The 26,286-nt window shown below is 38.8% G+C and overlaps 1 protein-coding gene and 1 pseudogene across 6 annotated transcripts; one reads left to right on the top strand and one right to left on the bottom strand.

Annotated features, from left to right (window-relative positions):
* Positions 1–2,297: 2,297 nt before the first annotated feature.
* LOC103009405 (high mobility group protein B3-like) lies at positions 2,298–2,905 on the bottom strand (annotated as a pseudogene).
* A 2,563-nt stretch (positions 2,906–5,468) lies between these two features.
* Positions 5,469–25,523, top strand: SRSF12 (serine and arginine rich splicing factor 12). 6 transcript variants are annotated; one of them, XM_057528246.1, is made up of 5 exons: positions 5,469–5,925; positions 14,391–14,495; positions 15,811–15,914; positions 16,090–16,231; positions 22,023–25,523. In XM_057528246.1, exons 1-5 carry the CDS (start codon positions 5,861–5,863, stop codon positions 22,390–22,392), a joined length of 786 nt encoding a protein of 261 aa, XP_057384229.1. In that variant the 5' UTR covers positions 5,469–5,860; the 3' UTR covers positions 22,393–25,523. The 6 variants fall into 6 exon arrangements, with proteins under 6 accessions (XP_057384229.1, XP_057384233.1, XP_057384230.1 ...); XM_057528247.1 differs by lacking the exon at positions 14,391–14,495 and adding an exon at positions 14,622–14,965 and having other exon boundaries at positions 5,477–5,925; positions 15,791–15,914; XM_057528248.1 differs by lacking the exon at positions 5,469–5,925 and adding an exon at positions 6,051–6,301 and having other exon boundaries at positions 14,391–14,965; positions 15,791–15,914.
* The last annotated feature ends 763 nt before the right edge of the window (positions 25,524–26,286 follow it).

Below are 26,286 nucleotides of genomic sequence, written 5' to 3' on the forward strand. Positions count from 1 at the left end.
GATTTCAATGGAGAGGTTTACAATCTGTTTACTTTTGAAAAGTGAGCTAAAGTAATGACATTATTTAAATGAGAAATAACCTTATCTGTTTTCCTAAAGTATTTTCCAATCGAAGTCTCTCTCTTATAGGGAAAAACCAAGAAGCATTAGGTTGTAACGTTTAATTATTTATTTTTATGGAGCTTTAACTGATATAACATTGTGTACATTTAAGGGGTACAACATATTGATTTGATACATTTATATATTGCAACATGATTACAATTTGCTAACACTTCTGTCACATCACATAATTATTATTTCTTTTTTGTGGTGAGGATAAAGTGTAATTTTGAAACTGTATTATTATTATTATTTTATTTATTTATTTTTGGCCTCACCCCACGGCTTGCAGGATGTTAGTTCCCTGACCGGGGATTGAACCCTGGCCCTTGGCAGTGAAAGCGCGGGGTCCTAACCACTGGACTGCCAGGGAATTCCCATTAAAACTGTATTAAATGGAAAGGACGTAGTAGTTGCTGCAAAGAACAATACATTCAACTCTGCTGTACAACAGGGGCTATAGTTATTAAATAATTATCAGGTTTTGCCAGTGGTATACTCCTTGGGAATTCTCTGGCAATTTAGAGAGAACATTAACTCTCCCAAGCCTGTAGGGTACCATTTAATGCCTTAAAGCAATGATTCTTAAAGTGATACTTTTACTAAATGCACCTAGCTAAATTCTAGGACTTAGGGTAAATATTAATATGTTTGTGAACCTGGTGACAGGCAGGGTAATTAGTCTTGACCTAAGCCTTTTTTCCCTGCATCTTTAAGAGTACCCCAAAACGCCAAGGGAAGGGTAAAGCACAGCTGCATCGGTCACTCATGTCAACTGGTTTAAGGACCTGGTCAAGACGCTGGCACAGCCTAGCCCTGTGTAACATTCTTCAGTTGTCCATGCCTGATAACGGCCATCCTCCAGCCTTCCAACTAGAAAGCAGTTTACTTATGCTTCTTTACACTCCGTTGCCTCGAATCAGACTTGGAAATAGGAAGGGCGTACATGTCATGCAATATAAAGAATTAGGGACTTCCCTGGTGGCGCAGTGGATGAGACTCTGTGCTCCCAATGCAGGGAGCCAGGGTTCGATCCCTGGTCAGGGAACTAGATCCCACATGTGTGCCGCAGCTAAGAGTTTGCATGCTGCAACTAAGGAGCCTGCCTGCCGCAACTAAGACCTGGCACAACCAAATAAAGAATTAAGGTTCCATAACTTATTTATTTGTTTATTATTTTAAATTAAAATTGTATACATCTAAGGTGTACAACATGATAATTTGATATACACACATAGTGAAATGATTCCCACAGTCAAGCTAATTAATATATCCATCTCCTCACATAGTTACCATGTCCATAACTTATTTTATTTATTTATTTTAAATGTAATACTGTTTATTTAACTTCAAAAACATTTCAGAATTCTAAACATACAAAAAAAAGTAACAGAATGTTGCAGATTGTGTTTAGTACAGAAGGTTCTTGAACTTTCATCAATGCAGTGGCTCTTGGCTTTGCTGACAATGAAGAGTTCTATGGTTTGTGTAAAAAACAAAGTTTAAAACTACCGCACTTCAACTAAAAGGGATCCAAAACACTTCTCATGCCAGCTGACCCCCCCAGCCTTTTCCACAGCTAAGAATGGCAGCGGGATACTATGTCTCTATATACAGAAACAAGACAACCTGAAGCTAGATGGATGCCCACTGCGGTGTCCACAGGTCCAGCCCCACAGTGCACACCCTGAGCTACGGCCCCTCCGGAAGGCATCGCTCCTACAGCCTCCACGCCAGCAAGGAGCGTCAAGAGTGTGTCTCGGTTGCTTTGTTCTTTTTACAAACTATAGATATGTACAGTTGAGAACTCGTGATTCCTAGCCAATGACCATAGAGTTAACACACCACCTCACAAATTAAAAAAAAAAAAGAAAATGCCAGAAACATCTTTAAATGCCTTGTCACACTAACAGCAAGGTGCACAGAGTGAGAAGAACACGAGAGTCTTTTCATTTTAAAAATGTTTGGAAATATGTACAACTTTGATACAGTTTCCGGGTGCTCCAGACACCCATGGCCACTTCATGTAAACCACTGACAATTGCTAGAGCACTTTGAGAGACTACGATATGATCATGATCCAATTGGGTAATTCAATCTAATGAGGGCAACAGACACGTCTCGGGCGAGAGGTGTGTCAATCACGGCGGTCCCTACTCTAAGGTATTCACAAGGAGACAGGTCAACAGTTTTTTTTATTCATCCTCCTCCCCCTCCCCCTCCCCCTCCCCCTCCCCCTCCCCCTCCGCCTCCTCCTCCTCTTCCACCTTTTTCCGGGCAACTTTAGCAGGATCCTTGGCACCATCAAACTTCCCTTTAGACTTACAGTCTGCGACATCCTTCTCGTATTTCTCCTTCAGCTTCGCTGCCTTGTTGATATATGGCTGCTTCTCGCTGTCACTTAAGTTATTACACATCTTGCCCAGCTTCTTTGCCACATCTCCAATAGAGATGCCAAGGTTTGTAGATTTGATCTTGGGGCGGAATTCGGAACAGAACAGGAAAAATCCAGACGGTGGCCTCTTGGGGGCATTCGGGTCCTTCTTCTTCTTGCCTCCCTTAGCTGGTCCGTAATCCTTCATTTCCCGATCATAGCGCACTTTATCTGCGTTTGCCATTTCATCAAATTTAGACTTCTCTTTCCCAGACATTGTCTTCTACCTCTCAGAGCACTTCTTGGAAAATTCTGCAAAATTGACAGGGACCTCGGGGTTTTTCTTCTTAGGTTCCTCAGTGCACATCTGCACAAAGAAGGCATAAGCAGACATCTTGCCCTTTGGTTTCTTGGGTCACCTTTAGCCATCTTGACTGTATTGTTCGCTAGTCTGGGCAGCACAGGGCATGACGCGTGGCTCAGTGCTCCACAGCTGTGTGCTCCATAACTTATTTTAAATCAATTCCAGCTACCTTTAAAGTTCAAGTTTCTAATTGAACCTCCTTCCACAGTTTAAGTCCCTTTCCTCAAATACTTCTATCAATAGGAACAGGAAAAAAACCTCCTACCTAGTCACTAAGTCTTTTCAGATATGCCAATAAAAGCTTTTTTCAAACTACAAAGAGCTTTGTAGGGTTTTTCCAATTATAAAAAGTATTTTAAAAATAATCTGACGGGCTTCCCTGGTGGCACAGTGGTTAAGAATCCGCCTGCCAATGCAGGGGTTCGATCCCTGGTCCCGGAAGATCCCACATGCCACGGAGTAAATAAGCCCATGCTCCACAACTACTGAACCTGCTCTCTAGAGCCTGCGAGCCACAACTACTGAGCCCTCGTGCCTAGAGCCCGTGCTCCACAACAAGAGAAGCCACTGCAATGAGAAGCCTGCACACCGCAACGAAGAGTAACCCCCCTCTCACCTAAACTAGAGAAAGCCCGAATGCAGCAACGAAAACCCAATGCAGCCAAAAATAAATAAATTAATTAAAATAAATTAATCTGACATACCAAAGGTAAGAAGAAGGAAGTGAAAATCAGAGGGTAATGCCTCCACCTAGAAACAATTCTATTTATAAATGCACATACCAATACGCATATTTTTAACTAAATAGGTTCATGGTTTACATAGAGTCTACTGAATTTTTACCCCACTTAATATGTCAGGAGGGAGGTTTATTAATAACTCTCACCTCCTCCCAAGTCTCTTTACTCTGGAAGGTCAGTGTAGTGGGTTGAATGGTAGCCCCAGAAAAGACATGACCAAGTCCTGATCTTATTTAGAAAAAGGGTCTTTTCAGATACAATTAAGGATCTTGAGATGAGATCATCTTGGATTACCTGGGTGGGCCTTAAATCCAATGATAAGTGTCCTGGGACTTCCCTGGCAGTCCAGTGGTTAAGACTCCACACTACCACTGCAGGGGGCTCGGGTTTGAGCCCTGGTGGGGGAACTAAGATCCCGCATGCCACGTGGCACAGCCAAAAAACAAAAAAATTACAAGTGTCCTCGTAAGACAAAGAGGAGAAAGCCGCATGAAGACGGAAGCAGAGATCGGAGGCACCAGGGACCAGAAGAAGCAAGGAAGGATCCCCCCGAGTGCCTTTGGAGGGAGTGTGGCCCTGCCAACACCTTGACTTCAGACTTCTGGCCCCCTGAACTGCGAGAGAATACATTTCTGTCAGTTTAAACTACTGAGTTTGTGGTAGTTTGTTCCAACAGCCCTAGCAAACCCATATAGTCAGCATTCCAAACTTTCCTATCATACACCCAGCCTGCTCTGCAGCCTCATTTTCCTGTTCTTCTCCAGCTTGACGCTCCTGTTTGCCTCCTTTCATTTCCTGTATTGCCTCAAAGCCTTTGCACATGCTGTTCGAGTGCATGGATTGCTCCTCTTCATTCTTCAAATATTTCTCCAAGACTCCTCAGGGAAAAGTTCAGTGACCCTCTAGGCCTGCTCGCCAAGCCCCATAAGGTACCCTTCTAGCAGCATGTAGCTCTTTTCATAGCCCTTAGCCTAGTTTGTGTGTTTATTAGTGCCATAATTCGAGTCTGCCTCCTCTGCCGAACTGTAAGCTTCCTGAGAATGGGGGCCCTCCCCCACCCCTTATATTCCCAGGCCAGGCCTGAGCTTGCTGTGCCATAGGAATCACTGTTTGAATGAATGGCCACTATTCCAGAAGCATTTGCCGACCTTGGTAAACTCTCACAGCCTTTGAGACCGCCGTGGGCTAGGTAGGGTGACCGTATTATTTACCCTCCAAAATCGACCACTTCTGAGAACGAAAAGGGGTGCTACTAACAATTACAAGTCACCTGGCTACAGTCCTGGTAACAGGCTGTACTGACCACAGGGGCAAATGTGAAGGCAGGAGGATAACCAGAAGGGGATGGATATGACATTTTGGAGAGACGGGGAGAGGATCATTTAAATTTGCCTAATTGCCTCTGCATTTTCATTGATTGCTTCTACACCATGTATGCATTTGTTCATTCTTTTATTGTCTGGTCTTCACTCAAGGATGTAAGCGCTATGAGGACTGGGACTTGGCCTCTTTTGTTCGTTGCTCTAAAACGCACCTAAACTAGTTCCTGGTGCATAGCAGGTGCTCAATAAACACTTGAGTGAATGTACTCAGAGCTGAACGGCGTACCCTAAATGAATAAAGGATGAAGAATCAAAACACATAGAAAACAATCCTCCCAGTTTGAAAGCCTAAAGAGTCTCAACACTAAAGGGGACAGGAGGTGGAACAATTGCCAAGGTCTTGGGTGGAGGATGCAAGAATGAAGGCCCCAGCGGCCAAGCGGCTGTTGCGCGGTTGAACTCAGCCTTCACCCCGCCCACCCCCCCATCGTGACACCCTCTCTCCGGAAGCTCTCTAGCCCCCGGCTCATCTGCTTCAGCCCCTATGACCGCTCTGGTCCCTGCCCTCCTGTTACACTGTGACCCCAGTCGTCTCCTCCCCGAATCCCATTTGACTCCGGGACCCCCATGCAACCCCCTCTCCTGATCCCCTCAACCCCTGGCCTCCTGCACCGCCCCCTTCTCAGACGCCCTGGAATCCCGGCACCCCGCGTCGCCCCCTCCCCGCACCCCGCTCGGCGTCGGCGCCGCCCCCGCCCCCGCAAGGTCCGCACGGACTGACTCGCGCCGCACAGCGCTTCCCCCGCGCCCGCCTCTGCGGCTGCGCGCTGGCGGGGCCGAGGCGGAGGGGAGGGGGTCGCGCCGGGGGCCGGCGGAGCTGCTTTGGCTGCGGCGGCAGCAGGAGACGGAGCGAGCCCGGAGGCCACGGGCAGACCCGGAGGGAACGGAGGAAGCGGTCATGTCTCGCTACACGAGGCCCCCCAACACCTCCCTGTTCGTCAGGAACGTCGCGGACGCCACCAGGTGAGCGGTGGTGCCGCCGCAGGTTGGGGCGCGGGGGAGGGGCGGGTAACGGCCGCGGGGCGGAGCCCGGCGGCGGCCCGCGGTTCTGCCTAGCACCTCCCCGCCGGCCGGGCCGGGGCGCTCCGCGGAGGAGCTCTTCCCGGGGCCGGCGGGAGCCCTCGGGCTACTCGGGGCCTGGGCGGGACTTAAGCCTACGCCCTCCCGGCCGGCGTTCCGCCCCGCCGCGGCCCCGCTTCCGGGCCCCGTCGCGCTTCACTGCCCCCGGCACCTGGGCGGCGGGCCGGTACCCATCCCCACCGCGAGAACCGGAGGAGCGCCGTCTAACCCTTGCCCGGGAGCCGGTCCCTCCCCGCCTCTGGCCCTGAGTGTTCCTTGGGTGGGTGCCTGCGTCTCGCCCCTTTGTCGCCGTACCGGGATAAAGCCGCGCATCTTACCTCTTAAATGGGAAGGAATTGGGGATGGTGAGAACGCGTTACGGAATAATGCGTACCTTGGGCCTTACGATTCCCTTTGCCTGTAGTCTGGTCTACTTACAGGTGGTGCTGGTTAAATTTTATTCGTTGCACAGTTTTATACTATATACAAAGGATAACTTCAGTGAATGAGATTTCTGTGTTTTTCTTTAAAGTTCTGAGTGCAATATAAACACCCATCATAACGGTTTGGATAGACTTCCCTGGTCGGTTCTGATGCACTCAAACCACCCCGCCCCTCTTTGGAGAATTCTGTCTACATAGTACCTGAACATAGATGTTAAGGAATGACTTCTTCTTATAACAGTGTCTTTCTCCCTTAATAGGGGCCAGAAGGAATGCCGGGGCGGGTGGACATTTTAATAAATGTCTAAAATAATATACATTTTCGTATCACTGGGCTTGCTTAATTTACTCTCCAGCCCCCCATCCCAAACTTTATAGGTATGCAGGATTATCTTATTGTACATAAGGGAAAGCTGCAAGTCAGCGTGTTAATGACTTACCTGGGGCTTCACAGCTGGAAACATATTGGAGCGCTTGACTCCAGAGCCATCAGGAGTAATCATCATAATTTACCTTTGAGAAGTAAATGTTAGGTCTTTTTAAAAAATTTGATCCCTGCTATTATATATATATGTCACAACTGTAAACTGTGAGTTAATACACTTTAACATCCTAAAGATGCCTGTGTTTACATTTCTTCTCTCAACCTGTTTAATCAATATATTACATAGAAAATTTATAACTTGGGTAAGGTTAAAACAATTCCCACAGTTAAACAGACCACTTGAATACTGAATAAGATCAAGCCTCTCCAGTGTGCCTACAAAAAAATGAAAGGTTTCCAATTCTAATGGCCACAGGGGCCAGCCAGGGTAATATGAATGAGTGAAGGTGTCACGTTAAGGGACAGTAGGATGGTATGGACCCTGGCAAATGAAAAAGAACATGTGCCATCTCAAGGGGGCAGTGACTGCTACCAAGCTTCAGCTGATAACTGCTGTGTAGACATTTGGACTTGTTTTAAATGTTTAAACATGGTGTAGGCAAAGTAAAACATATACACATGTGACACATGACCTCTGATCTAGATAATCAAGACTGATAATTGAGATTTATTGATTTCCTTTTCCATTTTTTTCACGACTTTCTAGCACTGCCACTGGGGGACAATCAAAATCTAGGAGGTTTGTATTAATGAAATTATAATAATCGCTAACATTTGTTGAGTACTCACTGTATACCAGACACTGTACTAAAAACTGTACTATGTTATCTTATTAAATTTTCAGTAACCTTATATAACAGATAAGAATCTGAGATTTAGAGACACTAAGGATCGTTCCTAAAACTGCACAGCTGTTGAGTAATGTTATGAAAGTAGAATCATCACATGTAACCTTAATTAATAGCATTTTTGTACAAGGTGGCATATAGTGTAAGTTAACTAGCAATATGACACCTAGACACATTTATTTAGTTATTTATAATTAATTAATTTTATTTTTGGCTGCGTTGGGTCTTTGTTGCTGCACGTGGGCTTTCTCTAGTTGTGGCGAGCAGGAGCTACTCTTTGTTGCTGTGCACGGGCCTCTCATTGCAGTGGCTTCTCTTGTTGCGGAGCACAGGCTCTAGGCACATGGGCTTCAGTAGTTGTGGCACGTGGGCTTCAGTAGTTGTGGCTCACGGGCTCTAGAGCGCAGGCTCAGTAGTTGTGGCGCATGGGCTTAGCTGCTCCGCGGCATGTGGGATCTTCCTGGACCAGGGTTCAAACCCGTGTCCCCTGTATTGGCAGGCGGATTCTTAACCACTGCGCCACCAGGGAAGTCCCCTAGACACGTTTTAAATTAGCTTTAACATTTGGTATGCTTATAAAGAAAATCATTGGGATATATGTTAAAACAAACGGTATAGGGCTTCCCTGGTGGCGCAGTGGTTGAGAGTCTGCCTGCCGGTGCAGGGCACACGGGTTCGAGCCCTGGTCTGGGAGGATCCCACATGCCGCGGAGCGGCTGGGCCCGTGGGCCACAACTACTGAGCCTGTGCGTCTGGAGCCTGTGCTCCGCAACAAGAGAGGCCGCGATAGTGAGAGGCCCGTGCACTGCGATGAAGAGTGGTCCCCGCTTGCCACAACTGGAGGAAGCCCTCGCACAGAGACGAGGACCCAGCACAGCCAGAAATAAATAAATAAATAAACAAAGTAAACAATGCGTTTAAAAAAATACATTAAAAAAAAAACAAAAAACAAACGGTATAAAATTATAAATACAGTATAATTTCAATTACATAAAAAATGAAGGGGAAATCTATATATATATATTACAGAAAATGATCCTGGAAAGAAATCCCTTTGAGTGGTTTCCTTTATCTTGTTTTCATATTTTATTTAATGTTAGTTTTATAACAAAGCCAAATTTTATTTTAAATGTTTCTTTGAAGTGGCCATTTTAATACATATGATAAAGCACAAGACATTAAAACACATTATAGGTTAGCATTAAATTTGTTAGGAATGAAATTGAGCATAAGAACTAAAGAAAGATTTTTAAATTGTATAATTTTATAATTTGTGTTATGTTTCTTTTCACTGGTGAAGTAAGATGTGGACCAGGAAGAATATTAATTTTAAATCTTGGCATTTTGTATACAGTAATCTTTTTAATGTCAGATATAGTTTTCTATTGGAACAAAGTAATGTCGAAATCTCAAAACATTCCCATTTTGATGCTTATCATCATGTTAGGTTGGGGAGCACCCATTAAGTACTTCTCTTGGATACACTTAGTAGCCTATGGTTACAGTGTGTATGAGGCTGCATTAATATTGATATCAGTGGTCATGTAGAAAAAGCATTAAACAAAATCCAGCAAGATTCATGATAAAAAGTCTCAGCAAACTAGGAAGAGAAGGGAACTTCCTCAGCTTAATAAAAGGCATCTGTGAAAAACCTATAGCTAATAACATACTTAATGATGAAACTGAATGCTTTCCTCTTAAAAGACAAGGACGTCCACTCTCACAATCTCTATTCAGCATTTTATTGCAGGTCCTAAGCAATGCAACAAGGCAAGAAAAAAAGACATAAAAATTATAAAGGTAAAAGTAAAACCTGTCCCTATTCTTAGGTGACATGTTTGTTTACATAAAGCTGTAGTAACCAGTAATGACTTTCAGTGAGTTATTAGGATATGAGGTAAACTTAGTGAAAATTCTATTTCTGTATACTAACAGCAAACAAATAATGAAAAAATTTTTTTAATTCCATTTATCTTAGTATTAAAAAACATACTTAGGTGGGACTTCCCTGGTGGCGCAGTGGTTGGGAGTCTGCCTGCCAGTGCAGGGGACACGGGTTTGATCCCAGGTCTGGGGGGATCCCACATGCCGCGGAGCAACTGGGCCCCTGCGCCGCAACTGCTGAGCCTGCACTCTAGAGCCTACGAGATATGGTTGCTGAGCCCACGTGCCACAACTACTGAAGCCCGTGCACCTAGAGCAATGACAAGCCACTGTGATGAGAGGCCCGCGCACTGCAGCGAGGAGTGGCCCCTGCTCGCCGCAACTAGAGGGCCTGCACGCAGCAACGAAGACCCAATGATGAAGACCCAACACAGCCATAAATAAATAAATAAATTTATTTAAAAAAAAAAACACATAAAAACATAGGAATAAGTTCACAAAAAAACATGTAAAAACCTTTACATTGAAGAAGACTATAACATGTTGCCAAGAGAGATCAAAGCCCAAAATAAATTGATAGATATACTTTGTTCTTAGATTGGAAGACGCAATTTTATTATATACTTTGTTCTTAGATTGGAAGATGCAATTTTATTAAGTTATCAATTCAGTCCCAATTGATTATATTATAGATTCAAGGCACTCCTGACCAAATGCTTTTTAAAAAATAGAAACTAACAAGTTAATTCTAAAATATATTAATATGCAAAGGATCTAGAATAGCCAAAATAATTTGGAAAAAGGTCACTGAAGCTGGAAGATTTATACTACCTGACTTAAAGATTTACTAAAAAGTTACGGTACTCAAAACAGTTTGATATTGGCCTAAGGATAGACAAATATATCAGTAGAATAGAAGAGAGGGTCCATAAATAATCCATACATATAGAGTCATTTGATTTTTGACAAAGGCACTAAAGCCATTAGAGAAAGGAAAGTCTTTTCAACAATGGTGCTGTAACAACTGGATGTATGTACTAATTATATGAAAAAAATGTGCTGCAGCCTCTACCTCACATAATTTGAACTGGATCATCAATTGAAATGTAAAAGATGAAACTGTAAAGCTTGTAGAAGAAAGCATAGGAGAATATCTTCATGACTTGGGGATAGGCAGAGATTTCTTATAGGACAAAGAAAGTAATTACCATAAAAAATATTGATAAATTAGATTTCTCCAAAATGAAAATTTCTGTTCATTAAAAAATAGCATTAAGAAAGTAAATAGGCAAGCCAAAGACTGGGAGAAAATATTCACAGAACATATATCTCACAAAGGACTTTTTCTCAGAATAATAATGAACTTTTACAACTCAATAATAAAAAGACAAATGTTATTATTAAAAATGGGCAAAAAACTCAGACACTTTCAAGAGAAAAATATCCGAATGTCCAATTAGCACATGAAAAAGTGCTCAGCATCATTTGTTGTTGGGGAAATGCAAATTAAAACCACAGTGAGATTCCACTTAACACCCAGTTGAATGGCTAAAATTAAAAAGACTGACAATACCAAGTGTTGACAAAGATTGGCACAACTGAAACTTACATGTTGGTGGTGGCAGTATAAAATGGTGCAACCACTTTGCAGAACTGTTTGGCTCTTTCATAGAAATTAAATACATACATCCTCTTTAAAAACCCAGAAATTCTGCCCCTAGAATAAATGACCCATAAGCATGTAAAGATGTTGCACCTCACTGGTGTTTAGGTAAATTAAAATTAAAATAATGAGATACACATTCACTTTATATCCTTCAGAATGGCAAGGAGTAAAAGATGTTAGTGAGGAGTTGGATCCTTAGAAATTCTGATGCATGTCTTGGGGAGTTTACGTTGATTTGGCTACTTTGGAGAACATGTAATGAAGCTGAAGATATTTGTACTCTCCAACCCATCAGTTGCATAGCTAGTGGTACATCCCAGAGAACTCTGAAGAGCTCTAGGAAGCACGTGCATCATAATGTGCACTCTAGCACAGTTTGCAGTTTAAAAAAGAAGCATTTTAAAATGTTCATCCACAGAAAGATGTATGAATAAATTGTGGTTTATTCATAACCATACCAATACAGAGTTAAAATGAGTGAACTAGAGCTACGTGGAGAAATCTCAAGGGAGGAGAAGGAAAGGTGCAGAATTTTACAAATAGTCTGATACCATTTATGTGCATTTGCAGTAGAAATACAAAGTTATGCAGAGGAATGAGGAACACCAACGATTGTTTCTAAGGTAGGAGGATGTAATATTTCTTAAAAAATACTAAAAATTACAGCAAATAGGGCAAGTGTTGAGATATAATAAATGTTGTTGGTAGATACATGGGTGTTTCTTTTATTATCTCTATACATTTCTGAATGTCAAAATAGATCACACCAAAAATGCAAAAATAAATGAAAACAAAACAACAGCTCACAGGTGAGGGAGTGGAGACAATGAAAGGGAACCAGCTCTTTTGAGATTTGTTCCTTCAGACTTCTGGGATTCTAAGCCCCTGTGACACACACACTGCTCCAGCCTCTTTTATATTATCTAGGGTCCTCTTCTGTCAGCCACTCACATTTGGTTAATGGAATTGGTTGCCTCCTAAGACATTTATTTGAATACTAGCTTTGCTACTGGCTGTGTATACCTCTGGGCAAGGTAACTGCTCTCACTCTGTCTCCTTGACTATTAAATGGTAACAATGTGTTCTTTGCTCATTAATACAGCAAATGTATACTGAGCGCCTACTGTGTGCCAAGCAGCTATGCTAGGTTCTGAGATACACTAGTGAAGACACCTGCTTTAGAAGCGATTCTCAATCCTGAGCCTCAGAATTGCCTATGAAACCTTAAAAAACTTTAAACATAACTGGGGCTCACCATGGGAAGCACGTATTAGGTCAAGGATTAATGCATCAGGCTGGAATGCCTGTTTCTATAATATCTCCTTCACAGATGATTGCAATATTCAGGAATGGTTGAGAATCTTTACCCTGTAGTCTATGTTTTATGGGAGCAGGAATTGTGTTTTTCTTGTACTCTTCCATATTCCTAGAGCCTGGCCCATAGTACATATTCAATAAGTATTTGTTGAATGAATAAACAAAAGAAAAAAGACATTGTCACTGTCCTCTAAATCTAAAGTTAATAGTCTCTCAGGGAAGGCAGACAATTAAACGTGTTATAGTGAGTATTAAATGAAATAAATATAATAAATAATAAAAATGTAATAAAGTTTGTCATAATATTGCCGGCACTGCCTGGTATATAGTGGCTACTTAGTCAGTGTTAGTTGAATCTTTATGTACTAACTCCTAAATCCAATCTCTAGCATTAATCACTGACTTCTAGTCTTGAAAAGAAAATAACTAATATAATTCGTATAATCACCGTTTTCAGTTGCTTACAGAATTCTTATGGATGTTCCACCATCACCTCAAATTTGGCATTTCCAAACCTGAAAGTTTCTTCTTTTGCCTCTCCTCCCTCTTCTATTGAACTGTCTTTTCCAGCTATCTAATTTTTATCATGGACACCATCTTTCTTCCATTTGCCTGAGTTAGAAGCTTTGCAGTCATCTTAGGGTCTTTTTTCCACACAATGTTTTGACATACTCTAATATCTTCTGAGCCGTGTTTTGTGCTCATAGCTTGATTTTGAATCCCTAAGATCTCCACGAGGCAGCAGGGTAGAGTGGTTACGAACCCAGATTAGTGTCAGACTGTGGGAGTTTGCTTCCAGCTCTGTCGCTTGCTGGCTCTGTGACCTTAGGTGAGTTCACTTGTCTGTGCCCTCATCTGTAAACATCTGTAAACATCTGTTGTTATGGGAATTTATAAATGCATTATAACTGTCAGCTATTAATGCTAAGTATTTTATCTTTTCAGTTAAATTGTAGCTCCATGAAGACAAATATTATGCGATGTATTTCTTTGGTGTCCCCTCTTTAGTACCTATCACAGTAGAAAGCATATAAGTGACTCAAAAATACTTGTCAAATTTGAGATTATGGTAGTTATTTTTGCTTTATGTTTACTAGTAAAACAATCATTTTTCTTTAAAGCCTGAGAAATAATTTTAGGACTTCTTCAGAATCTAATTCTTGCTATCTGAAAACAATGAACATAAATGTGAAATTATAGTGAGATGAATGTGTTCTTAATGAAAGAGTTAATAGAACTTTCTATAGATTGACAATTGAAAAGTCTTGTAATAGGAGTAACTTTCAGAAGTGGATATGCTATATATAAAATAGGTAACCAACAAGGACCTATTGTATAGCACAGGGAACTGTACTCAATATTTTGTAATAACCTATAAGGGAAAAGAATCTGAAAAGGAATGTATATATATACACACACACATATATATACACACTCTGAATCACTGTGCTATACACCTGAAACTAACACAATATTGTAAATCAACTATACTTCAATTAAAAAAAAAAAGCAAAAAAAAAAGTGGATGTCCTGGGTTAGTGTTTCCTCAACCTGACTAAGCATAAAAGCCCACCTAGACTGCTTGTAAAAATACAGATTTCCAGATGTCATGAATCAGAATCTCCAAAAATGAGACCTGAGAATTTGTTGTTTTCTTTATTTTTTCCTTCTTTGCTAAACCCTGGGTAATTCCTGTGAGAGACAATTTTAGATAATGCTAGTCCAGATAATATACTTTCTTTTGAAGGTTTCAACTGGATTTCTGTAGGCAAAATATTTTAATCCAGCTATTCATATTTCTTTACCTTATTTCTAAAACACTTCAGGCCTGAGGACTTGCGCCGTGAGTTTGGTCGATATGGCCCTATAGTAGACGTTTACATTCCGCTTGACTTCTACACCCGCCGCCCGAGAGGATTTGCTTATGTTCAATATCCTTTATTTTACTGTGTGCATGTGAATAGACTACATACATGTGCATATACATATATGTACTCAGGAGTATATTTTATGAGATTAATATTGCCTAATTAAATGTGTTTATTTCTTTATCTCAGAAAATCTAAAGCAGTCCACAGTAGCTGGCAAGCGCCCCTCAGTTTGAACCAACCTGTTAGCTAGAATCCAAGCATAAACCGAGCAGGCGAGACAAAAGGCACCTAAAGTTCAAGCATCAAGGAGTAAAGAGGGAGGGTGGACACAGATATAAAGACCTGGAAGAGGGGAAGTCTTTATCAAGCAAAAGACAAAGCCAACACCAGGTTGAGACTTCGGCTTTCCTACATTTACTCAGAGTTCCAGAATCAAAGCCAAGTCTGATGTTGGTTCTGCGTCTCTTATAAAGTCCATCTTGCAAGCCCTAAAGAATAAAGGTCAAGGTTCAAGATCAAGTGACATTGAGGTAATTGCCAAAGTCTCATTTTGTATTGCATTACTTGAGCTTTTTCTGTTTTCTATTTTTGAAAAAGTTAAACCAGCAACAACCTCCTGAAATACAGCTATTTAGTCGTTTTATATAATTTGTTTCCATTTATTTAGGTTTAATATATAATTTATATAGATAAGGGAGTTTAGTGGGGTATTAGGAATCAATATATGTAATTCCAGATGTTTGCAGATTGTTTATATATTTCTTTTATAATCATATCCCAAATAATAAAAACATAAAGATATTTTAAAGCAGTAGGTTCAAAGTTAAATATCATTTTTAAAGAACCAAATCAGTTTTGAATATATGTTTTAGCTCACTTATATGTGTGCACTTTTGTTTATAAGTAATTTCTCCTAAATTAATTTAAAAAGCCTTTTAATGAAAGAGTAATTTTAATTTCAAAATAAAGATTTCTGCATGCTGATTTTTTTTCAGTGAAAAACCTGATAAATCTTTTACCTAAGAGAAAGGAGTGAGTCCTAAACAGTTTATTTGATAATACTAACCAATGTTGGACTTATCTTTTTCTCATAGTTTCTAATTATACATGCATACTACAGCTACACTGATGTATACATTAAAAATATAGAGATTTGTTTCTGTTTTTTTATTTTTAGATTCACTCTTCTGAATCATAATGGGGCATTTGTTTTGATAATAAGTGACATTTTTTTCTGATTATTCATATTAGAGATGTGAGCTTAATGACTTGAGCTTGTTTTTCCTAATAATTTCATGTCACATGTAAATAATTCTTTAAAAATAATATTTTTATTTGATATCTGATGTTCAAAGTGTCCTTAACAGCTAGTCATATTTGAAGATGTTCGTGATGCTGAAGATGCTCTTTATAACCTCAATAGAAAGTGGGTATGTGGCCGTCAGATTGAAATACAGTTTGCACAAGGTGATCGCAAAAGTAAGTGTGACTAAATAGTGGATCTTGTTTATTTAGCAGAATGAGTTTCAGCAATGACAGATTTTTTTAATTTAAAATTCTTTCAGAATATACTATTCGAGTGGTTTATTTATTGAGTGGTTATTTATTGAGGTTTTCAGGTAATGAATTATAAATCTTGAATTTCATATTCTAGCACCAGGCCAAATGAAATCAAAAGAACGTCACCCTTGTTCTCCAAGTGATCATAGGAGATCAAGAAGCCCCAGCCAAAGGAGAACTCGAAGTAGAAGTTCTTCATGGGGAAGAAATAGGCGGCGGTCTGATAGCCTTAAAGAGTGAGTACAAAATACAAGGGGATTGAAAACTTAATTTTCTTAATTTTAAAGTGGAAAACATTTTAAAGAGTTTTCAAAAACAGGCCACCAGAATCATTTTATTTAACATACATAAAGAATCAACTTTTGTAGAAGGATATGCTCTTCTCTATTTGTCATATATTGTTATTTTAACTTGGGTTTATTAGATACCTTACAGTGTTTTCATTTCATGACAGACTTAACTTTAACCTTTTTAGTAGAAAGATAATATATACTGAGGAAAAAACAAAAAATTAAAAAGTGTATACTTGACAAATAAAATGAGGATTTTAAAAAAATAAAATTTTCCTAAATGAACCCCCAGATTAAGAATCTTGAAGTCTTATGATTAAAAACTCATAAGAAATACAGTGTAATCACTGTGAAAGGAAGTTGACTAAAGTTAATGTAAATCAATATATTTATAAAAGGCAAATTATTTTCAAGAATAAAGTCCAAGTACGGTAGTATTGTAGGAAGAAGACATAAAAGTGGTAGATTTTTCAGAAAAAGATATTTACAAGTTATCTATTTTGCCTGCTAGGAGTTTGTTTCTGTTAGAATAATAGTAAATCACAATGGAAATTAATTACTTGGTGAATCTATTTAAGTAATAACTGAAATTGTACTAGCATACCTAAATGCCTAAACACTTAGGCACTATTTATCTTGAGTTTTAATGCTGTGATTTTTTTCATAGGCATGTAGAATTTTAAGGTGAATTCTGCCCTTGAAGAATGATCAGCGTTTACACTAGCATCCTCTTTCTATGAGTAATAAGAGTTGGCTCTCCTGGGGATTTCCCTGGTGATCCAGTGGTTAAGACTCTGTGCTTCCACTGCAGGGGGCGAGGATTTGATCCCTGGTTGGGGAACTAAGATCCCACATGCTGAGCTGTGCAGCCAAAAAAAAAAAAAAAAGAAAAGAAAGAAAAAGAGTTGGCTTTCTGGGCCATATGTCGTACCCCTACGCTGTCCCATGACGACATAGCCTCAAATCAAAAATGATCTGCAGAACTGCTCGCTTTCACTCCAGTCCTTCCATTCCTCAACTCCAAGAGCCTAGATAAGGAAAAGCCCAACATAGGGTATATGTACCAGAGCTAGACAGAGAGTCTTTGCCCCAAGTCCCCAGTTCTAAAAACAAGACTGTGAAGTGGCCTGGCTCCAGTCCCTCCAGCCAAGTGGAAAGAAAAGATAGGCAGAGAGAAATACCCAAGAATCTTGATTACTAGAAAATGTGGCCTCTTCAGAGCCCTAGAATCTTACATGTCAGCTCAGTCCCTCTCCTTGGGTATGAATCAAATGCTTTGATCTTGGCTCATTCTGAGGGAGGCATGCAAGTAGGAGGAAGCCTTAAGCTCCTTTTATAAGCCAGAAGAACTGAGGTCAGGATTGAGCCATCACCAAGATTGGTAAAGAAATATTTAGGAACAGTCATACTGTGTTCTGGAATTTGATTCTTTTTATCGTACTTTGATAGTGTAAGAATATAAACCTCCCTTGTGTCTGTGGAGAATAATCCATTTTGTTCCATGGCCAAGGGAGAGCCATTTTCCTACTGATTGATTATTTGAGATTTTGACACTGATATACTCAAATACAAGTTATATTTATAGAACCTAAAATGTGGGAACAAATTAAGAAATTTTACATGCCATGTGTATAGGAAAGTCACACCAGTACCAATGGTACTGCTTCTGGCTTCACGAAAGACATGAATAGTAAGAAAGTGATGTTCAACAGTTCACGTTACTATAAATTAATGAATGGTTAATAAACCAAAAAGTCAAAGTAGATGTAATATTGTACCTAAAGCAGCACTGCCCTAATTTATTGAATAATATCTCCTGGCCTTGGTGAAAAAGACTTAGTTTGTAAAAGAAAAGGAAAAAATTGCCCATCTAATTCATTAAGAATATAAGCGGTTTCCAAATGTGATAGAGCCTTGATTAACCAGAACATTCACAGCATTTTCTGCCTTCTAGTGGCAGTAAAGTATACTACTTGGCTGGAGGAAAAACAAACAAAAAAGAAGTCTGTCAGTTATCCCAGTCATCATGGAGTATCAGGAATAGAAAGAACGGGGACTCCTGGTGGTACAGTGGTTAAGACTCCACACTTCCCCTGTAGGGGGCCTTGGGTTTGATCCCTGGTCGGGGAAATAAGATCCTGCATGCAGAGCGTCCAAAAAAAATAAATAAATAAATAGAAAAAAACCACATTTTCTTGCAAGACAATGCTGTTCTTCTCTGTTCTAGTTATAAGACCATTGCTTAACCTCTCTGACCTCAGTGTTTTTTATTTGTAAAGTTGTATTATAGAGAATGCAAATGTTACCCAGCTCTTAAGTTTCATAAGGATCAGATTGTGTGTGTGTGTATGTGTATGGGTCAGCATATAGGTAAGTCTAACATGTACTATAAATACATTCAGTGTATGTGGTGTATTACCGTAGATAAAAAGAGGTCACTGCTTTTGCCTTTAGTGGATGTGGGAAAAAACTAGTTTGCTGCTATCATTAGACTGTGAACTCTTTGTGGAGCAAGGACTTTTGTCTTAATGCTTAATATCCCTAGCATTTATCAGTAGTCCCTTACTCAGATATTCCATAAATCTTTGTTAAATTTGTGTCAGTGAATGTGTATATACTCCTAAATATTCCTGAAGAATGTTAAAATTGCCCCTAGTCCAAATATAGCATCCTTTTTTTTTTTTAAGTTTTATTGAAGTGTAGTTGATTTACAGTGTATTGTTAGTTTCAGGTGTACAGCACAGTGATTCATTTATATATATATATTCTTTTTCAGATTCTTTTCCCTTATAGGTTATTACAGAATACTGAGTGTAGTTCCCTGTGCTATACAGTAGGTCCTTGTTGGTTATCTATTTTATATGTAGTAGTGTTTATATGCATCCTGTTTTGTTTCTTATGTTAGAATTTTTTTTCCCATTTTGTTTTCTACAACTGTCTACAACAGGAATGAAACAATAATTTCTAAAAAACTGTGCTTTAAAAAAAATAAAAATAAAAGACTGTGCTTTTATTCTAAAATATATTCTACATCAATATGTTTATACTTTCCAGTGCTCTTTGTTCCTTCCTGTAGTTCCATGCTTCTACCTGGGATTATTTTCCTTCATCTTGAAGCATTTTTACCGTTTCTTAGAGTACAAGTCTAATGGCAGTGAATTCTCTCAGTTTGTCTGAAAACATCTTCATTTTATATTCATTTTTGAAAGATATTTTTGCTGAAGATAGAGTTATAAGTTGGCAGGAAGCTTTTTTCTTTCTTTAATAATGTCATTCCATTGTTCTGATATCCACAGTCAGTCTTAATGTTGCTCCTTTGAAGGTAATGTGTCTACTGTTCTCTAGCAGATTTTCAGATTTTTCTCTTACTTTGGTTTTCAGCAATTTCACTGTGACATGCCCAGCATAGGTTTCTTTGTATTTATTCTACCTGAGGTTTACTGAGTTCCTTGAAATTGTGAGTTATTATGCCTTTCATTAGTTTTGGAAAATTCTAGGCCATCATCTCTTCAAACATTGCTTGTACCTTATTCAATTTTTCCCTTAGGCCACGTGAGTATGTACCAAATAACTCTTATGCTCTGTTCTGGATTTCTTAAAATTTCTTTTCTCATTGTGTTTCACTATAATATTTTTTTAATGACCAGTTTGCTATTTCTTACTTCTGCTGTATCTAGACTGCTATTAAATCCATCTAATGACTTTTTTTTCTTTTTTTTTTTTTTAATGAAACTCTCTAGGAGTTAAGCCAGCATTTTATTTATTTATTTTTATTTTTGGCTGTGTTGAGTCTTTGTTTCTGTGCGAGGGCTTTCTCTAGTTGCGGCAAGCGGGGCCACTCTTCATCGCGGTGCGCGGGCCTTTCACCGACGCGGCCTGTCTTGTTGTGGGGCACAGGCTCCAGACGCGCAGGCTCAGTAGTTGTGGCTCACCGGCCCAGTTGCTCCGCGGCATATGGGATCCTCCCAGACCTGGGCGCGGACCCACGTCCCCTGCATTGACAGGCAGACTCTCAACCACTGCGCCACCAGGGAAGCCCCATCTAATGACTTTTTAAGTTCGAATATCATGTTGTTGGTTCTAAAATGTCCATTTGATTCTTTTTATAGATTCCAGTATTGTTTAAATTCCCCATCTTTTTTTATTTATTTGTCTTTTCGTCTTCTTTTCTTTTTTTTTGTATTTTTTTGGCTGTGCCCCGTGGCTTGTGGGATCTTAGTTCCTTGACCAGGGATCAAACCTGGGCCCCCTGAAGTGGAAGCTCAGAGTCCTAACCACTGGAATGCCAGGGAATTCCCTTATTTTCTTGAACATGTTAATCATAGTAATTTTAAAAATTATTTTCTGAATAATGCCAATATCCAAATTATTTTGGGTCTCATTCTTTTGTCTTTTATTTTCCTTAGCTTTTAGTCATTTTTGTCTGTTTTTCACATACCTCATAATTTTTTATTGGATGTTGGACATTACTGTTGAAAGATATAGAGGTTTTGGATGATACGATTCTCCAGAGAAAGCTGTTTTCTTCTAGCGGGCAGAGCATTGGCAGATCACCTTGATCCTGTCAAGGCTTGGTTTGAGGGACTGTTAAGGCTGATCCATTTCAGCTTTACACTTACTCCTAGGGCATGACCCTTAACCTGGAGGATGAGGCCCTTCTGGCTTCTTAATTGAAAGCCTGCGTTGTCACTCAAGGCTCCTTGACGTTTTGGGGGGCTTGAATTCCAGCCTCTCTCACCAGCAACTCTGTATCTGAGAAAATTTCAGCTAAGTTCTTTTTTTTTTTTTTTTTTTAACATCTTTATTGGAGTATAATTGCTTTACAATGGTGTGTTAGTTTCTGCTTTATAACAAAGTGAATCAGCTATGCATATACATATATCCCCATATCCCCTCCCTCTTGCTCAGCTAAGTTCTTAAATCTTCCAGCTGCTGTTTTCTGCTGACCTCTTAGAGTCTAATCCTGTGCATGTGCAACTTGGAAGACGGCCAGCGACTGAGGAGAACTTGTAGGCAGATCTTAGGGGGTGGGGGTTGCCTGCAGTGTCCTTACCTCTGGGATTTTCGTCTCTCCAGTCCTAGCCATTTTCATGGCCCTGAACTCTAACTTCTGTCTCTGCAGCTTAGTCCAATAGCTGTTTTCTAGTTGGGCTCAAGTCTCCCATGCTGGCATTTGGAAAATGGTCTTAGGAAAAGAGCTATGGCTTGTAACCCCTCGAGTTCTGCTTGTGTTGGTAATTCTCCAATGCCTTTTAACAGTTGTTTTATAAATGTTGTCTAGCTTTTTTATATAGCTCTTTCCTATGGGAAGATTAGTCTAGAACAAGCTGCTCTGTCATGGCAAGATTCAGAAGTCCTCCATCTAGGTTTTTGTCTTTATAAACATTTGATAAGCTTTAAATATTTTCTTTCTTTCTTTTTTTTCCCTTCAGATTTTCTAACCTCTTAGGATTATGTAACCCAGACTAAATATGCAAAATAAATATATTTTTCAGAACTGGCTCATAAGATATATTGATATCTAGCAAAGTCAAAATCTTTTGGTCAGATATTACAAACTTGTACTTATGTTTGAACCAGAAGCATGCATGATAAAATTAGAGTTGTTTCTTTTAGCTTATCCAGTAAAAACATAACTAATGTTATGTCAAGTATGTAAGTTCCTTAAAGTGTTGTTTCCTAACCTATTAACTATTTTTGTGTGAAATATATACTCTGATATTATGGATGTTTGCAGGTCCCGACACAGGCGATTTTCTTACAGCCAGTCTAAATCTCGCTCCAAATCACTACCAAGGCGATCTACCTCAGCAAGGCAGTCAAGAACCCCAAGAAGGAATTCTGGTTCTAGAGGACGGTCAAGGTCCAAGTCCTTGCAAAAAAGGTCCAAGTCGATAGGAAAATCACAATCAAGCTCACCTCAAAAGCAGACCAGCTCAGGAACAAAATCAAGATCACATGGAAGACATTCTGACTCCATAGCAAGATCCCCATGTAAATCTCCCAAAGGGTTTACCAATTCTGAAACTAAAGCACAAACAGCAAAACACTCTCATTTTCGATCACATTCCAGATCTCGGAGTTATCGTCATAAAAACAGTTGGTGAACAGCAACAGAAGAGTGCTACGTAGTATTTAATATGTTATTAAACCTCTCATTATGTTAAATAAAAATTCTTCAAGGCTTACAGAAAAAGTGAGTTGATATTAGTTACTTTGGGCATGTGCAAGAGATAAAATCTCTCTAACTTGGGTTAATGAAGATTTGGTCTTGATTTAAGGGCCCATACCACAAATTATGATGTGAGTAATGTCCCATTTTATGGACCATTTTTTGTTTACATTGTGGCAGAAGGGTACTTTTCAAAGGAAATGGATAAAATGGAACTAATTTGGAAAATTGGACTTGGATGTTAAGTATTAATAATACTAATAACTTTTACAAAAGTTTTTTTACTTTAAAGCACTTTCCTTTCATGTAAAAAGTAATTATGACTGTATAATCGCATAGGGCAAACTTAAGACTATTTGACATCTTACGTCTCCTTTTTGTTTTCTCTTTAAACTTGGGCCAATTCCTGATGGGTATTAATTCATATTACAAAATTCTGACATTTCTAAAAGTAGAGTGTATAGAGAGATCAAGCATTCAAAAGATACATTCTTTCCTGAGCTCAGAAAAGGTTTATTTTTACTGGGTGGAACAGTATAGATAAGTAGACATTAAATTGCATCCTATACCATATTTATTCACTTCAGAAATATCGAAACGTTATAAAAATTCTGAGTTTTGAATGGTTTGAGACTACTCTAAAAATGATGTGCAACACTCATAGTCCAAAAAATTCATATCAAGCCTTACACATTTGAAGAATGGTACATTTTGTATAAAAATCATACTTTATACCATTAATTCTGCATACCTACTTTTCATCTATTGCTTAATTTTTCTTTTTAGAGCTCTAGCTGACGACTTTAAATTGTATAGAATAAGTCTTATTTATTTTTGGAAATGTTTAGTACCTTGTATTAAGAAACTCAAGACTGCCTCCTCAAAAAACAACTTTGCAGTATTGGGATTTACATTACACTGCCCTTCATTTTTTTAAGCCAAATAGCTTTATTGATATTCATTGCTTTTGTAGTTGTTAAAACTAAGAATTTCTTTAAAAATGTGTTTGTAGATTATGTTTTTCAGAGGGTTTTGGTAGTATTTGTGATAAAATGGTTTTGCATATGGTTATTATAAGGGATATATTTATAGAGCTCTACTTGTGTACCTTGTTGAATTACATTGAAATTAAAAGTTCTCAGCCCATACAGTTAATATTTGTATCTAGAGTGCTTTAGAAAAAAAATGTCTTATATTTTTAGCGTATAGGAGCCAATATTGCTTCTATTCTGAATACAAATTCCATTTTTTTTTTTGGCATTTTACATCCTGTGTAAGAAATAACTTTACAAAATAATTTATATGCTGGTAATATTTGGACAGATACTGTAAATTCATGTATACTGTACTTTCTGAGTAGATTTTCTCTATCATAGCAAAATTTATTTCAAAATTATAGCTCTTTGAAGTGTTCAAATGTAATAAAAATTTAGTTATAAAATTATGTGGCAGTATTGAAAATTGAGAGGACAGTCTGAAGAAAGAGCAAGACAAATACTAATTTTTTGAATCTTCTAAATAAATGTTTGGGTTTACATACACATATATGTAGTTATTCCAGATACTAACTAGGAGTTGATTGTAGTGTCTTTACATTTAATCATTATATCTTAGTAAAAAGTTAATAAGGCAGTGTTTCTGAACATGCTTAATCCTTCGATTTACCTCTGATTTGGTTTTCCACTGTAATCCCTGGGCTGCTTAGGAGGATTCTGTTTGGTTTGATGGAAAAACTGGAATGATAATAGTTTAAACTTTCTGATCATTTACTATGTGCTTGGCACTGCTCTGTAAGTTTTACATTACTCACTCATCACAACAGCTTTATGAGGTCAGTACCACTGCAGATAACGTATGTGAGACGCAGAGAGGTTAAATGACATGCACAAGGTCACACAACCATTACACTTTGGAGCTGGGTGGTGGCTGGCCTCCACACGGCCCTCCCTGATCACCGTGCTTGTCTTTTTGGAAGAGAAAAATCTTTGACAGATATATGCTAAACTAAGATAATATTGAGAGGAAAAGGAGAGAATAGAATTTCGAAAGGAAATCATTATAGGGTTCAGTGAAAATGGGTTCTGTGACTGAGTGGAAATTGATTGGCAGTTGTGCTGATATCCTGGAAAATTGTCCTCTGGGTACATCTATTCTAGGGTTCACTTCTGCTGTAGAACTGTTTCTTGGACCTTTTAAGAGAGGATACTTAGGGTAAGATTGTTAAATAAAGCAAATGTATCACACATCTGTGATCATTTCCTTTAAAGATAATATATTTACTCAGGTACTTCCTATGTTTAGTGTAGGGGCACTACCTACCTCCATTTGTTCAAGATTCATAGAGGATAAGTTAATGTCAAAGAAGATAAAGGTGGCCACCATGACTGCTTGGTTTCTTCTCCCCATGAATAATACACAATTTCTGTATAGCAGCTGGTATTTTGTAGCTGCAAACGTAATGGGGGAATATGCCAAATTTTTTATCTGGAGTCTGGGGTTTAATCTTGTGCCACTGGGCTGTTTATTTTTAAATGTAAAATATTAACTAATTTCAGGACTTTATATGTTATCTGAGATACGACTATTCTAAGACATGCTGTTGTATTCAAATAAATACGAATTTCTGCCTTTATTCCAATTCCATTGCATGAAGCAAAATTAGTCGAAGTTTAAAGGAAGAAGCGTTTAGAAATACTTCTATAATTCTTCTATACTACATTAAAATTGTAATTTCTTATTTAGAGTTAAAAATTAAATTTGTTTTCCAAACAGTGTGGTAGACTATTTGGGGTATCTGTATAAATAATTACATGCTACTTATGCAGAAGATCTTAATCTGGTATCATGAAACCGAAGCTTCAGATCTAGGTCCTGTAGGTATTCAAACAAGTCCGTGACCCTCGGTATTTTAAGGACCAGTGGTTCAGTGAGACATATGGATGTTAGTCTCAAAACTCATATATTTGATTAGAAAAATTTAAGTATTAAATGAAGATTACAAACTTAGCATCTAAATTACTCCCTTGATGACACTAGGGTATTTAGGATCATAACATTAGCTCTGGCATTGATCTAACCATGTCAGTTTAGGCCCTCTGGAAATTTTATATCATGTACCTTTAAAAAGATGCTCTTAAAATTAAGCAAATTAACCACAGCTTTGTGCATCCCAGACAAGGCCCCATTGCCTCACATAGACAGCCTTGGGGGAGTAAGCACTTCACTCCTGACTGGGCTAGGGCCTGGCCCCACTGCTTAGAGAATGCCCCTAATGCACTGATCCCATCCCAGGAACACAATAGAGCTGGGACAGCCCACAGAGAAGGTGAATGGACTGTAATTGATGGATTCACTGTGATTATGGAATTAAATTGGGTACATCTTTTGAAAAGAAGCAAAGCGTAAAGATATTATAGTCAAAAACCTATTTAGAAATATAATATTCCCTTATAGAAGTGTTAGATATTCCAGGTTGATTCAACTTCATTCAAGTTAAAACAGTACTTTACAATAATGACAAATACCATTTTTTATTTAAAGGAATCATGTGAGGAAAGACAATTTAAAAATATACATAGGATACTATACCACATCCGTAGTATTTTCCCAAAAAAAAAGGTATAATGTTTTTATTTTTGGGAAAGGGTTATATGATCAGTCTTTCTTGAATTTTATATTCTAGGAATGTATCACAATTTTGAATTTATGAAAAGAAATAGTATCAACTTGTGGAGATAGATGGATGCTAAGTGGGTTAATGGTTACTGTTTTTTAAATGTATTATGTGATTTTAAGCATATGTTTGGTTCACACGTTTCAAAACACCATA

The sequence above is a fragment of the Balaenoptera acutorostrata genome, chromosome 14 (assembly GCF_949987535.1).
Source record: "Balaenoptera acutorostrata chromosome 14, mBalAcu1.1, whole genome shotgun sequence".
Taxonomy (NCBI): Eukaryota; Metazoa; Chordata; class Mammalia; order Artiodactyla; family Balaenopteridae; genus Balaenoptera; species Balaenoptera acutorostrata.

What these genes read in the sequence shown, in the direction of transcription:
- SRSF12 (XM_057528246.1), top strand. Translation starts at nt 5,861, where the DNA reads ATGTCTCGCTACACGAGGCCCCCCAACACCTCCCTGTTCGTCAGGAAC. An exon ending in AGAGGATTTGCTTATGTTCA is followed by an intron (nt 14,496 to 15,810) that starts ATATCCTTTATT and finishes ACAGCTAGTCAT; the next exon opens with ATTTGAAGATGTTCGTGATG. An exon ending in TGCACAAGGTGATCGCAAAA is followed by an intron (nt 15,915 to 16,089) that starts GTAAGTGTGACT and finishes TTCATATTCTAG; the next exon opens with CACCAGGCCAAATGAAATCA.